The sequence below is a fragment of the Epargyreus clarus genome, unplaced genomic scaffold, assembly GCF_041222505.1.
Source record: "Epargyreus clarus isolate Ecla_fem2 unplaced genomic scaffold, WU_Ecla_fem_2.2 ptg000008l, whole genome shotgun sequence".
NCBI lineage: Eukaryota > Metazoa > Arthropoda > Insecta > Lepidoptera > Hesperiidae > Epargyreus > Epargyreus clarus.
The window spans coordinates 2742605-2757708 of NW_027332216.1; the positions used below are offsets into that span (position 1 = coordinate 2742605).

The 15104-nt window shown below is 38.2% G+C and overlaps 1 protein-coding gene across 1 annotated transcript in view; it reads right to left on the minus strand.

Annotated features, from left to right (window-relative positions):
* Nucleotides 1-4446: 4446 nt before the first annotated feature.
* Hel89B (histone acetyltransferase 1) overlaps nucleotides 4447-15104 on the minus strand; it is a 39849-nt gene continuing 29191 nt past the window's right edge. Inside the window, exons 20-34 of the mRNA XM_073075604.1 lie at nucleotides 14799-15017; nucleotides 13970-14088; nucleotides 13497-13660; nucleotides 12854-13001; nucleotides 12305-12540; nucleotides 11786-11918; nucleotides 11090-11325; nucleotides 10355-10535; nucleotides 9605-9900; nucleotides 9055-9228; nucleotides 8358-8519; nucleotides 7711-7859; nucleotides 7119-7383; nucleotides 6504-6679; nucleotides 4447-5973 (exon numbers count right to left, since the gene is read on the minus strand). Of these exons, the coding sequence (XP_072931705.1) occupies nucleotides 5709-5973; nucleotides 6504-6679; nucleotides 7119-7383; nucleotides 7711-7859; nucleotides 8358-8519; nucleotides 9055-9228; nucleotides 9605-9900; nucleotides 10355-10535; nucleotides 11090-11325; nucleotides 11786-11918; nucleotides 12305-12540; nucleotides 12854-13001; nucleotides 13497-13660; nucleotides 13970-14088; nucleotides 14799-15017 (2923 nt within the window). The 3' untranslated portion in view covers nucleotides 4447-5708. The remainder of the gene's footprint in view (nucleotides 5974-6503; nucleotides 6680-7118; nucleotides 7384-7710; nucleotides 7860-8357; nucleotides 8520-9054; nucleotides 9229-9604; nucleotides 9901-10354; nucleotides 10536-11089; nucleotides 11326-11785; nucleotides 11919-12304; nucleotides 12541-12853; nucleotides 13002-13496; nucleotides 13661-13969; nucleotides 14089-14798; nucleotides 15018-15104) is intronic.

Consider the following 15104-nt stretch of genomic DNA (forward strand, 5'->3'; position numbering starts at 1 on the left):
AGTCCCCTATTTGGGACCGTTAATATATTCGATACATAAACTACCGCTCCACTTAGGCCATTTTCAAACATCCCCCGAAAATGTCTACACGTAAAAAAAGCAAAACATGCAACCGCTAAAAAGCGTTTCGCGTGCAAACGCGCGCGTCGCTTACGGCGTTCCGGTCCGCGGCGGCGGTATTAGCGCACTGTCGCATCTTCAGAGGGCGGCGGGATCAAAGGATAGGTACACACCAACCGCTCCCATTGATGTCGCGCACAAAGGGAATTGATTGTTGCAAACCTCTTTTTAAAAAAACGCACATATAAAGAGAGGGTTTGATCACGCATCTGTCTTTTTATTGTTCGGGGATGCAGCCTTTGTTTTAGTTTTAGACTTTGATATTCGATATTGTACAGAGGGTTGCTTGTGATTTAATTAATTATATTTCGTACGACTAATAGCCTGTTTTTGCATGAAATGTATTAACTACAAGGTTTTTTGATGGTTAAATGGGTGTAATGTGGTCCAATTAAAAATAGATTTTTAGATACAAAATAATGAGCCACCTGATATAAGTCATTGCAGCTCAACCAAATAGACCAACAGAAATCTATAAAGGTCATTGAAACATTATAAGGTAATATAATTAATGCTCATTATGAGTATGCTACATATGTTAGATGGCAGTAGTTCAAAGATGAAGAAACCACATAATAGTTATGTGATATTTGACATTAATCGGACTCATTACTTTATGTGTCAAAAACTTTTTCTACAATGCAAGCACAATACATCACCCCATGTCACCCCATGATTACCTGATACTATGAAGCAATATAACGGAGGGGACAATCGGACATCTTAATGAGTATATTTTCTATTAGCGTGGGAGATTTTTTCTATTGTATGTCCGATCATAACTTCAGAATACAAGATAAGTTAAATAATAGACAATAGGAACATTTAAAACATTTTTAATACATTTTCATGGACATAATTAACACTTTATTTTTTGATAATTACTGGTAAGTTTAATTAATATAGCCTTTATCTAAAGTATTCAGTACCATACTAGCATCATAAGACAAGATTTTTAAAAATTTGTATTAGGTCATATTGTTATGTAGTGAAATTAATACTAAAATTTAGAGAATAAAACATGCAAATTATAGTATGTGAATCTTTATCCAATTCTTATATGCCATTGGGCTTAATTATTTATTTACATAGATTAATGTTGTTGATGACAAATAATACCTGTTGAATGCATTACGGGAAAAACAATTCAACGTAAAATGGTGACATATTTTAGGCTATAAAAAATATAGGATTTGTGGATATTCCTTTATGGAATAATATAGAACACATGTATATAGATTTAGAATTATAAGAAATTAATTGTAATATAGAACTTACAAAAATTCATAAAAAGGAATTTCAGTGGACAAGCATTCCACCAATCACTTAATAAAAGAAATGTGTTTTTGTACTTAATTACAAGTTTTAAGTATGTATGTATTAGACCCAAACATGGTCAAGCTTATATTTCCATGAATACTACAATAGTTCTATGTAGTATAGTCTAGTATATACTCAAAAAAATACGGAATAGTTATATTTTTTTTATATTGTATTATAAGTTTTTGAAAAAAAATGTTATAAAAAGTGGAATGCCATTCTGTTCACCAAAGCTTCCTTTACTATTTACTTTTTTTAATAAATAAAAAAAAGTTTCTCAAACAAACTTTATTTACTAGCAAATTGTAACTTTGAAAAACACCTTGAAACACATTTAATTCCACAAAGTAAAGGAGTAAAGTTTACTACAATGAGGTCAGGAATTAAAGTATTCCTTGTATTGTTGTCTGTCCCAATTCCACAGTCAAAAACATCTTGTAGGTCAATGGGTAAACACGGATATGTGTTTGTAAACACGCCGAACTAGCAGAAAAGGCCACCACCAGTTACGTTCACAGAACTACACTTTCGAAAACAATCTTTACTCTGTGGATATCTACGATATTCAGACAGACAAGACATAACCTTTCAAAGAATTATTTATAACTATTACCTGAGTTGCATGAGATTGTGACTGAACTGGATTTAGGTAATTACTCGATTTAAATGCGCAAAAACATGCATTACCGCGAAAAGTGTTAATTATAGAAGTCATAATCTTGAAATAAGCTTCGGTTTCTTACCTCGTTGACACCTAAAGTCTGAACTGATCCCAGAGTTCGTTATAACTTTGCTCGCTCACAAAACTTTTAACTTTCGATTGAGAACCTTTGCACTTGATAATAGGTACACACTTTAAGTAACTTATCGTGCAGTCTTTTCACTTATAAACAAACAATAAACGGCGGTTTTTCGTGGAAAACAAAAAATTATTCACACACGGTTGACGTCGCGTTCGCCATGGTGTTGATGCCCTTTACCGCCATCTGACAATGCATCTATCAACTAACTTGCGAGTTCACTTCTACTTTTAACAAGTTGTGATATTTCCAAAGAATTGTATTTTAATAATACAGTATTGTACATTTATTTAATTGGTTTAGTGAGTGAGATATTAGAGTGAAAAACATATCAGCAAAATATTTAAAATAATTGTCTATGAACTTTGAATTTATTGAAACATAAAGATAGGAATAGATATACAACACTTTATGCTGAATTGTACAAGATAAAGAAGTTGCTATATTTTAATTATTATTTGCTATTTTGGCCAATAAATACGTGGAAGTGCATAGACTTAAAAAATATGGGGCTTTTAAAGTTTTTTTATTATTGCTCTCAAGTCTTTTGACTGATGTAATTTGACTATGGTTTGTCCTAATGCTTAGATACACACCGAATTCAAACATATACTTAGTACGAGTACGAATATGTGCGTAAATTTCTCGGGTTTATTCGGTACTCACAATCAGATGTATAGTAACCTATATAGGAACTCACAATCATCATGTTTTACTTAGAGCGCGAATAAAAGAATGCCTGATGAGTCTGTATTCGTGCGCGGTGTTTACACATTCGTAATCATTGTTCGGCGAGTTACTGTGCATATAGTTCGGGAATATCTTAACTTACTTTAACATTAAATTGCAGATACAGATTATGAAATACTACACTACACGCCTGCTACAGACGAGTTGATCAAAGGATTTTGCGCCTAAAATCATATACGGCGTTTACATAATCGTCGTTGCTCGGCGAGTTACTTAGGGAATTTTTCAGTTATCTCAATTTATTAATAATTGCATAAACAAAATCTCGGAGAAATAACAACGGGTTACACAAACATAAACATTTTAAATAAAACTAAATTTATTCAAATCGTGTTTTATTCATGAAGTAGTACAATAATATTTCGAAGATGACATAAACACACTTAAAAACTTAGTTAATACACACAATAGGAAATACGTGATGTTGTCAGTACTACGTAGTAACACAATTAGGTTAAAAGAATGAAAGTACTTACTATTAAGGGAAGTCAATAAATTTATTAAAAATATTAAACTGTAATAGTATTTTGTTGCAGTTCAAAACTTATGTTTGCTAACAGAAGTACAACCCCACTTTTTGTGAAACAGCTGAATTGCAGTGAGCCTATCTTCATACTAAACACTTCCATTGAACAGGTACAAATCATTAAAAATATTAAAAATACCACAGCGTTGCTTACGCCTTCTATATTACAAAAATGACTAAACAGTATGACTATCAATCTTACGAATACTAAATAATAAATTAAATAACTAAACGTCGTTACAAAATGAAAATATTGAGGTATCTATTACAGAAAGGAACTTACATTTAAAATATTTCTACGTGAAAAACATGTCAGAACTACATTCAACTTAAACAAAGATAAATATAACTATAATGAATATGATAACAAAATAACTAAGTAATAAACATGAATTATTGATGCCACGTACCGGCACAATCTAAGTTAGAACTCTTTTATTTTGGCTTGGTTACAACAAGAACTACTAATGTAGTAAGGTGAAATTCGCGAATAGCAATGTTCTATTAGTGATTTTCACATTAATACGAGGCTACATTAATTAAAAAACATGCAAAGTGTAGAAAATTGACCTATTGTCATTTAAATCCTCTACTAATTCTATTTTACATAAGCAGCATACTCGCCGTTTCACTTAACGATTATACGTCCAATTTCTATATCAGAGGAAATATAAAAATCAATTTAAATCAATGTAAGCTATTCGCTGGTTAATTGTAAATTTATAATGTAGATTGTAAATTAAACAAAATTATAGCTTACGAACATTTTTACAAATATCTAGTTTAAAATCAACATATTAAAGTATAAGTAGAAAAAAACACGTTATACGTATTTATACCCGCCGTATTTAAGAAAATATTTTTTTGCTTTGTAAAGTGATAATAATTTAGCTAAAGTTTAACTTTGAAACACCTACGTACACCTATAAATACGCTATTTTTATAACAATTTTCTAATCTGCTTTCTACGAAATTGACGTGTTTTTATTGTAAAAGTGCTTTTTCGCTAAATATTTCATGCTAACAATATATACGTTATAACAGACTGTAAAATACCATTTTCGAAAATTTTAGTACTACGTGATTGTAAAGCAAAATTAACATTACTTTTATAATTGATTATAATTATATTATTGTTACTTCGTTGTGTCGTACGCCAAGTATCAGATGATACGGAAAGTCTCGTTAAATACAGAAAACACACGTGAAATAAGTTTTCTAATCTTTATAAGTGATTTCTATCAACATTCTGTATAAACTACTTTAAAATTGGATGATCAAAATGGTGATTTTTACATTTCAAATGCTTATTGTTTAAAGCGCTTGTAGAATTGACCTTTATTCATTGTTAGTCAACAACAAATACCAATAGATTTTTTTCTTGCATAAATCTAGTAATAAATATAATTATAACATATTGCAATTAATGTTTAAACTCAACGAAAGTATAAGTTAATTTAAATAAAGATATTTTGGGATAATAAAATGAATAAAATAGTTGCTCGATATGGAAATAATACACTCAATATGAGAAAAGTCATAACTAAATGTTTGATATACATAAACCTAGCCCAAATGAATTTAATTCTAAACTATTTTTTTACAAATCAATCTGTAAACAATATTCTATTAATTGTAAAAAATAAACTACATTTCTAATACGTCGAGACATTAATATATTTTTGTCGAGACATTCATAACTGCAGTCATCAGCTCGGTATTATGAGCAACAAAATGATTTCAGACAAAGTAGGCTTTGCTTACGAAAAGAAAATATGCTATGGCAGTATGAACCCATCATGCAACTTGCAATCGCCTAAAATTACTTCATGCTATAATGGAAATTGTACACATATAACAAATAACTCAATTTTTAAACTTTTCAATGCCAAAACGGATATACTAAGTAACTTTTGCTACGAAACATTTAGACACGATTTTACGGAATAAACCTATTATACGTGCCTGGCCGCGTCTATCGAAAGCCTAAAATGTAAAAAAGCTGAAAACCCCATGCTTACGAATATTGGAAATCACGTTTAAGGCGCGCTTTCCTAAAACAATCGGGATTACTTTAAGAATTGAACATTGTTACCAATTAGAAATATATTTAGCTATTGGTCTATGATCTTTTCTTAAAACAAAATACGAATATGGATTTAACGTTGTTACCGACTTTCCTTTAGAGTATACTACTCCTTAATATTGTTCAAGCTCTTGATAAAGTTTGACATGTCATATTCCTCCTCGTACTGCTTGTCATCCCATAGCTCTGGTAGCGTCTCCAGCAGCGACTTGGAGGCGGCGGGGGCGGGTCCCGCGCCGGGGGCGGAACCGGGGGCGGGGCCGCCCGACAGCTGGAACAGGTCGAGCAGCTGGTCTGTACCCATCGTCTCCATCGCCGCGTTCTCGCTGCTTATCACCGTGTTTGCTGTCATTAACTTGAATTTTTGTAACCTGTAATTGACAAGTTTTGTGATAAATATATAGCCCTAATGACTGGAACAGTTTGGTAAAAAGTGTACATATTGGCTATGTATATTTACATCTACAGCACAGGTGTTTATGATTTTTTTTATTATTTGTAGTAAGATTTGTTTAAATTTATTTTATGGAAAGTAAGGATGCTGAAAGATTGTCGATATCCTCATCCACCTTTTCCTTGAAACAAACTTACATTTCATTTGCCATTTCATGTCTATTTATTTATGTCTTTACGATCAAGAGACAAATAGTATGTCGGTCACATGGAAATATTAAAATGAATAAGTTATAATTCGTTTTTAAACCCAAATGTAGGTTTTATAAAATTTTAATTAAAACAAACTTCTACTACTTATCTTCTATAATACTTCTATTAAATCATTTGGTACACTTTTCAGGAAATGCCATAATACTGTGATGTTTACTGAAATAAAATATATTTTGTATAGACCTACGGTGGCACTTAGAAATTGTCACAATTATTGATATAGCAATGTACTCACCCCATAATCTTTTCCTCGAGCGTGTCCCGCGTGATCAGCCGGTACACGTTGACGACTCGCTTCTGTCCGATGCGGTGCGCGCGGTCCATCGCCTGCAGGTCTTTCATCGGGTTCCAGTCGTGCTCCACGAAGATCACCGTGTCCGCGCCCGTCAGGTTCAGACCGAGACCGCCCACCTGCGAAGTATACCGTATATGATTTTAACGATGACCTTTGACGCTGAGCATCATAATTTTAGTATACCTAATACACATTCATTTCAAGGAAGACCTCGTAATTTAATCTGCTCTGTGCCATATCAAAGGTGTGTGTAGTAGTCTACCGACTCGCACTTGGTCAACGTAGTGAATCATGGCCTAACCAATTTTATTCTGTGAGTTAATCACTGACACTGTAGTGGAATATAAAAATAGTAGCACACACTAATCGCTACAAGCAAAATTAATTAATTTTAATAGCCAGAAACTTTTGCTAACGAATTTAATGTCGCTATATTCAGTGATTTCCTGTTGTATAATCTATGAGGAATTAACCCATTCTTCTTTTTAAAGGATATCCGAGCCCAGCAATGGGACAAATATGTTTTTATAATGAACAGTGTTGGTCGTTACTCACCGCGGTGGTGAGCAGCAGCAGGTCGATAGTGACGTCCGTGTTGAACCTGGTGACGATGGCGTGGCGCTGCTGCGGCGGCACGGCGCCGTCGAGCCGCAGGTAGGCGACGCCGGGCAGGTGCCGCTGCAGCAGGTCGCGCTCCACGATGTCCAGCATCTTCTTCAGCTGGCAGAACACGAGCGCGCGGTGCTGCGACACCACCGCCGCGCCCGTCGCCTCCGCGTCCGTTGTCGTCGTGCCGATGCCGCAGTCCAGCAGTAGTTGCCTGTAAGTACAAAGTTATTTCTTAGGATTACAAAAATTGTGTAAATTATTAAAGCCGACGTGTACAGTCCATAAGTTCGCAGAAGGAATTTCGGTTTAATTCTAAGCTCGGAATGACATTCTACTTTTAGGATATGTATGACCAAAGCACCCACGACGTAAGAAATCCTAGCGTCATACTACGAATGTTATTGTCTTTTTCCCAATATCCAATAAAAATATCCAATAGAACACTATTTTTAATAAAAATAATTTAAAATTCTTATAACAAAAATTAAAATTCTTATAAGTAACAAAATGTACAAAAATAACACATAGTTTGTCGTACTTGAGCGCGGGCAGCTTCGCGGAGTGGTCGATGTCGTCGAGCGTGGAGCGCTGCGCGGCCAGCTGGCGCGCCACGCGCTCCGCCTCGGGGTGCTCCGCCGTCAGCACCAGCTTCGGGTGGTTGCACACGTTCTGCAGGTAGTGCAGCGCCTGAGAACGTCAAAAATGACGATTTATTTAAAATGGTATTATCATAAAAAAAAAAGAAAAATGTTTTATGAATTACGCTAGTTTTGATGATACTATATAATTTATGCATTGAATTATTATTTTAATTCCTATATAATTCAACTTATTTTAACTTGTGTTTCAACGTAGAATTTTAGTTTGAAGGTAAACTTAACGTTAGTGTGGTTTGAAGGTTTCCCCCTCGTAAACAAAAAAAGAAGGTAGTGTTTAAAAGTGGCACGTCTGTGATGAGCTTTCAAATATGTTGTTACTAACTACAATCTTAACCTTTAACGACCGACTTATTTGCTATTGCTTTCGATTCAAAAATAACAATGCTTTATTTGTAAATCTTAGTAGAGACAGACGGATAAATGAACAAGGTGACATCAACCACTTAAGATTAGATGTCTTTAGGAAAACTATACTCGTTTTTATGTCCAGCCAGTTCACTAGGAACACTTGCAGCAATGTGGTCACCTGGAAGACGTGCGTGCGGTCGTGCGGCATGTGGTCGCGCGAGAAGTGCTCGTAGAGGCGGCGCTGCAGCGGGCTCAGCTCGCAGTAGTAGTCCTGCGTGATCTTCGGCGGCAGCTCGCGAAGCACGTCCTCCTTCACGCGACGCAGGAGGAACGGCAACACCTGGACATTAGGAGGTCTTTAGAATGTGCGCGGATCAAGGATTTACGACCATTGCCGTAAGAATAAAAAAATATTAATTAATCTTGATTCGGATAAAGTAAGGATTCATTTTTGAACAAATTTAAAGGATGAACGTATAGAAAATCTTTTACAGCAAATAGACAACTGAATCTACCGTTAAAATTAAAAATGTAAAAATTAAAATTAATTAAATTTATCTTAGGTTATTAGTACAAAACACTTTTTAATTTAGTGTTATCAAATGAAATGTCGTAAGAAGACTCAATTGATATTGTATGATTTTAAAACCAACATATCATCACAAAAGGATATGTTTTCAAAATTTCAGTGATATTTTAGGGCCAATAGTCATCATCGCAACAACTTCACTAAAAGAAAAGTTTGTAATCACCACACCACGAACACCTCAGGTTAGGTTAGGCGTCGGCAATAGGAAGATTAACAGCGGCCACAGCTCCAGCACGTCGTACTGGTATGACGTGCGAGTGGTGATATAGTGCAGCCGGTGCGGTACCTGGCGATGCAGAGCCTCGCAGGCGAGCGCGCCGGCCTGCAGCTGGTGCGGCGTGGCCTTGGGGTCGCGCGCGGCGAGGATGGGCCGCGAGTAGCGCGCCGTGAACTGCCGCTCCGTGCCCAGCAGCCCCGGCATCAGGAAGTCGAACAGCGACCACAGCTCCAGCACGTTGTTCTGGAATATAGTGAGAGTGGTAATAACACTAATGTCTCGATAGTTTGGTAATAGTCGCCTCAGTTGGCAGTCCATGTAGTTGTAGCAAAATAATATCAAAAAAATTAAAGTTACCAATCGGATAAGAAGGCAATTGAAAGACTCGTTAAAATTGATTTTCCCAACGAATGTGTTATTCAAAACTCAAATTGTATGGGGTCGACTATAATTGTTTTATATAAAACAAGTTGTACAAACATTTCAATTAACTAACAATATAGTCACGTAACAAAACTAGTTTCAAATAAACTAGAGTTAGATTTATATTTAAATAGAAGTTTTAATTGCTAAATTTTATCTAAGCAAAGTTGTCATCACATGAGAAAACTAAACCCACCTGTATAGGCGTACCGGAAAGTATCAACCGATGATTGGCAATCAGCTGCTTGATCGCCTTGAACGCCTTCGTCTTGCCGTTCTTGATCACGTGCCCCTCGTCCAGGATGCAGTAGTTCCATTTGATGGTACTGAAGAAGTCGATGTCCTTCCGCACGATGTCGTACGAGGCCACGATCACGTTGTAGTACTTCACGTGAGTGCGGAGGCGCTCGCGCTCGACCGGCGGCCCGACGTATTGCAACGGTTTCAGGTATTTTGATGGGATGAATTTGTTCACTTCGAACACCCAGTGCCCTGTAAATATATAGAAGTGATATTTTAATATTTCTTTGTTACAATAATAATCGCAATTTTTATTTTGATCAAAAAATAAGTAGACTATATGTTGATTGGTTCAAAAATGTATGTGTAAGTGCAATACATTAAATTAGAATCCATTCAGGTTAAGTATTTATCTTGTTTTTTTTAATACTTAGTTTCAGCCTTTGGATTATAAAATGTATAAAATAATGCCATATTCACGCCAACTTCAGACACACGCCGAGCACAGAGGCATCAGCACGACATCAGCACGGTAGGAAGGCAAATCATCTATGTGCCTTCCTACCGGCTCGTATGTAGTTGGTACTCACCACGACGTTCATGTGTTTTACACGGAACGTAGATTACTCCGCGCAGATCGAAAGATTATGCCTTTACATTCTCGTCACTATTCGGCACTACTCGACCAATTATTCGCGTCACATACCGGTGAGTGTGGGCGGGCACACGACGAGCGAGGGCAGCGGCGGCGCGGCGGCGGCGGCGCGCTCCGCGTGCGAGCCGGCCACCACCACGATCGACTGCAGCGTCTTGCCGAGCCCCATGTCGTCGCACAGCACGCCGTGCAGCTGGTACTCGTACAGGAAACGCAGCCAGTTCACGCCCGCCTGCGCACATGTTACACGCTTATTAGTAACTATATTACTGTCATTTTTAACGTAGCTCCACCTCATAATATAATGTAAGCTTAATAAATATTATTTACTATTGCAATTAAGTTTTTAATATATAGCTGATCGTATATCTTTAAGACTTACGAAATATTTCGCGGAAAAATTTGTCAACATTCTTTCCTGCTTCATTTTTTGTAATGAAAAATAAACTTGGAATTATCATTTGAATTTTCATTTATTTTATTTATTTGCTGTATGTAGAAATAACAAAAGCTTAAATAAAGCTGGAATACATTTAGCGAGGCAATCAAAATCAAAATGTTATTAGAAACACAATAAAAATTCGTGTACATACATAGTGTGTTAAACAGTAAATCATCTTGATTTAAAAACTATTTTTATTTATGTTTAAACGCACTAACTTAGAAAAAATATAATCTTATAATAATAAATTAGTCTTAAAGAAATTGTTTAATAGCTCCATAATAAATTAAAGTCTCACAGAAAACATTTAATACACAATACGCTAGTGGATGCCGTAGACCGACCTGTTGGTACGAGCGCAGCTCCGCCGACACCGGCACCGGTATCTTATAGTCCGCGATGGATTTAGGGTTGAACAGCTGGTCGAGGAAGCGCCTGTCGCGGCGGCGTCGCTCGCGCAGCGCGGGCGCTAGAGCGGGCGCGTCGGGCGCGGCGCCGTCCAGCGGCATCAGCTGCACGAGCGACGCGAAGCTGCGCGTGCACATCTGACGCACCGCCGGCGCCGGGTCGCTCATGCGACCTGCAAATACAAAACGTTAACGTTATACACTGAATATACACGTTGTATAATTTGTGGGACAGTTTTTTTATAGAAGTTAGTAAGGTTTATCTGTTTATTCGACAACATGTGTTCTTTCTCCTCAAAAATGAAAATTCTGCAAGAGAAACATAACCTAGTAAAAAAAAATATTACTTACTATCATAGATGTCGTAATGTCAGATTTATAGCTATTGTTGCTAAGACTATGTAAATGGTCCATCATTGTTGTAATAATTATTCATTCGGTTATTCTGACGTTTGTGATTCAGACTTAAAACAAAATGTGAATTCTCCGACAATCTCCGAACGATATTATATTTATGTTAAATATTTACGAGTACAATAACGTGCAACTTTTAAATTATAATAGACGCGATGTCCTCTGCCGCGCCGCACCGCACCGCACCGCACACACTGCGGGGACTCAGGGGGTACGCACCGAGCAGCGGCACCACGAGCAGTACGATATAGGGCACGAGCTGCAGCTGCAGCGCGTCCACCACACGCGCGATGGCCTCCGCCGCGCCGCACCGCACTCGCTCGCTGCGCAAATCACTCAGCGCCGCAATCAGCTGCGGACCAAACAAGATAATTATATTTTAAAGCATCATTGAAACTTTTTTTTGTTTCCGGGGGAAATCTTTGTAAAGATACTGGACCATTCATAAGAAAGGCCAGGTTATGTAAGATATTTACTCACTAAAACCCACTAGGTTTCAAAAATAACGCACCGGTGACATCATTGTCTCTTACGTAGTTCATTTTATTCAATGTTTGCCATCATTTGAAAACCGAAACAAGAAAAAAAGCACATTTTCTTATTCAAATTGTATAAAACTTTTATTTTAACCATATATAACAACACAGTACAACATTTCGAAAAACCTTAAAACTAGCCGATGATTATGGATAAATAAGAAATATCTCAAACAACCCAAAACCAAATCCCAACAATCACCTCGTCCACAACGATCTGCATGATGGCGTGGGGATCTCTTGCAGCCATGGCGGCGAGGCAGCGCGCGGCCATGTGCCGCACGGCGGTGTGCGCGGCGCGAGTGAGCGCCACGCAGGCGCGCGCGCCCCGCGCCAGCCGCGGCCACAGCGCCGCGCCCACGTGGCCGCACACCGCCTCCACCACCTGCAAGCGGGAGATCAGCTCGTCCGCCGCTTCCGATTCTTGGTTTTCTAGCTCTGTTCACGTCAAAAATCACCACTTAGAAATACATTATTTACTCTAATAAGGAACATTACTTTGGGTTTTGATTTATTATTTTAAGCATAAACTATTCTAGATTATTTAAAACTTCCCAATTTTGCAGTTAAATTCCCTTAGTATTTTATTTTTCTATCATTTGTTCTAACATGCCAGCATAAACCCCGTCAATATTAAATTTACCGTTACCTCATTTTCATCAACATATTCATAATCGAATCAAAATTGACATGATTTCGTAAATGACTTGAAAATGAAAAAAGCACCATTTTATGTTCGAACTCAACTCACCGCTATCAGTCATAACTTTCGCGAAAGGCTCCGTGATGAACTCCCACAACTTGGGTAGCTTTTCAGGCAGCTCATTACCGAAGTACTTCGTTAGGCTAGTCAACGCCATCATGGCGCCACGGCGCTGTATCCTCAGCAGTTTACGAGCCTGTTCATTACATTCAAAAGTTAATACATATAACGTAAGTGACCGTAAATTAAGTTAAGGAATAGGTAAATTAGATTTATGTATTATTAATTTCTCAAATATTGGTAAATTGACTTTATGAGTTGTGTGAATTGTATTCGAAAGTACTAATCAAATCTATAGTCGTGTCTTTCTCTTACCACACATTTCCAAATAAGTTCTTTACAGAGAACTTTTTGAATGTCAATACAACTACCGCCACTTCACAAGGTGTTTCGTTATGGAGAAGAAGTGGCGAAAGAAACTCCATAACACACATCTTTTAATTAAGAAATCTTTTTTACAATGTCAAACTTAACCTAATGGTACATGTGGAGCTGGAGCTACTGCAGACCACACCGTTTCTAATCAAAAAACAGAAACACGTCAAATATTGAAAGTGATGTTAGTACCTCCGGATTTGAACCTCGAGTAGTATAATCCCTTCATTAAAGTAAAAGAAAAGTATGTTCCTACCTCATCCTCCTGCGGGAACAGCTGATCCAGCGGCAGGTCCTGCCCCGCGGCGCTGGCGGCGGCCGCGGCGGAGGCGGCGGCGGGCGGGCGGCCGCGCTTCGGCACCACGCGCTCGGCCGAGCGCTGCGCCGCCACCAGCGTCAGGATACCCTTGTGCTTGTCCACTGGAGACCAGATAACATTGGTGTAATTAGCACAAAGCAAGACAGGTTTATACCGTTAAATTTAAGGACTTTCAAACGTTGATAAGAAAAAAACTTTAATAACAAATAACGCTTTCTACACTTATAGTTCCACCGTACGAATTCTATATTTATCATTGTGTTATATGTTTGAACCGGGCATCGAACCCTGAACCCTCTGCGTGTCAGCCTCGTATGATAACCGTTCCGCCACGCCGTTCGTTCAATTAACCACTGAACATTAACATTTCATCCATCACGCCTCCGAGATCAACACTACATATCACTCACGCGGCGGCGTCTGTCCGGTGATGTATGTGGTGTTGCCCTCTGGGCCGCTGTCGCCGCTGCCCGAGTCCGCGTCCTCGTTGCTCTCCAACGACGCGCGCGGGGTGTGCTCCGGGTCGCATCTGGTACAAACACGTGCCAAACATAAGTGTCGATACAGATGAGGAATTATATTCGAAAGATAGGAAAACCAGTATAGTCCGCGCCAAACTGCTAGTCCGCTCCGAATATGGAAACGAGTCACGTCGCAATAGCAAATTGCAGATATTAGCGGGACGGAGACAGCCCAAGACTCCCCCGACACCTGTCCACTGTCCGCTCTCGCCCACAGGCACATAGCTGCGTTAGCATGCCCTTACGTTACGGAGTATATGCTAACTAAACCTGCGCGCAACAACCTCGGGGCGGAATAGAAGTTTTGCATGGACTATACCTATTAGACTGGAGAGTACTATTATTCCATTATGAAGTAGTTCTTGTGTTTCAGTGGAGGGGTGTGAGATCCAGCTGAATTAAAATATAGAGCGACCATTTCAATTGTCAAGTGTGACAACGAATCTGTGGTGGTCATCAGGTAAAACCCTCATTCTAATTCTAATTAATTACATATGTCTAAGATCGACAGTGAGCATTTACCATCAGGTGAAAACTTTACAGACATTTACTACATCATCATCATCATCGTCATGATGAAAACGTTGGACATTTACTACATAATACTATAAAATAGATACAGAATATGAAGTCCATCTATTACAAATTAATTCGAATCTTTCACTCCATATAGGAATAAAGTTAAAAATGTACTGAATTAAAAAACACATAAACTGACCTGAGAAACGCCTTCAGATTGACCAACACCTTGTTATTCGGACATGGGTCCCGAGTGACGAGTTGCGCGAGGAGTGTGGCGAGCGTGTCGGCGGAGTGCGCCTGCAGCTCCTCCGAGCACTCCTTCTTGATGCTCTCCATCAGCGGCCGGATCACGGGGTTCAGCCGCTCGGGTAACGAGTGTAGGTTCGCACACGCGCCGCCTAGGGCCGCTTGGACTCTGTAACATAAGACATTTCAAGTAAAGTTTAAAACATATATCAACCCTATATTCAATACACATATCCTTGTCTGTGATATTGCCTTT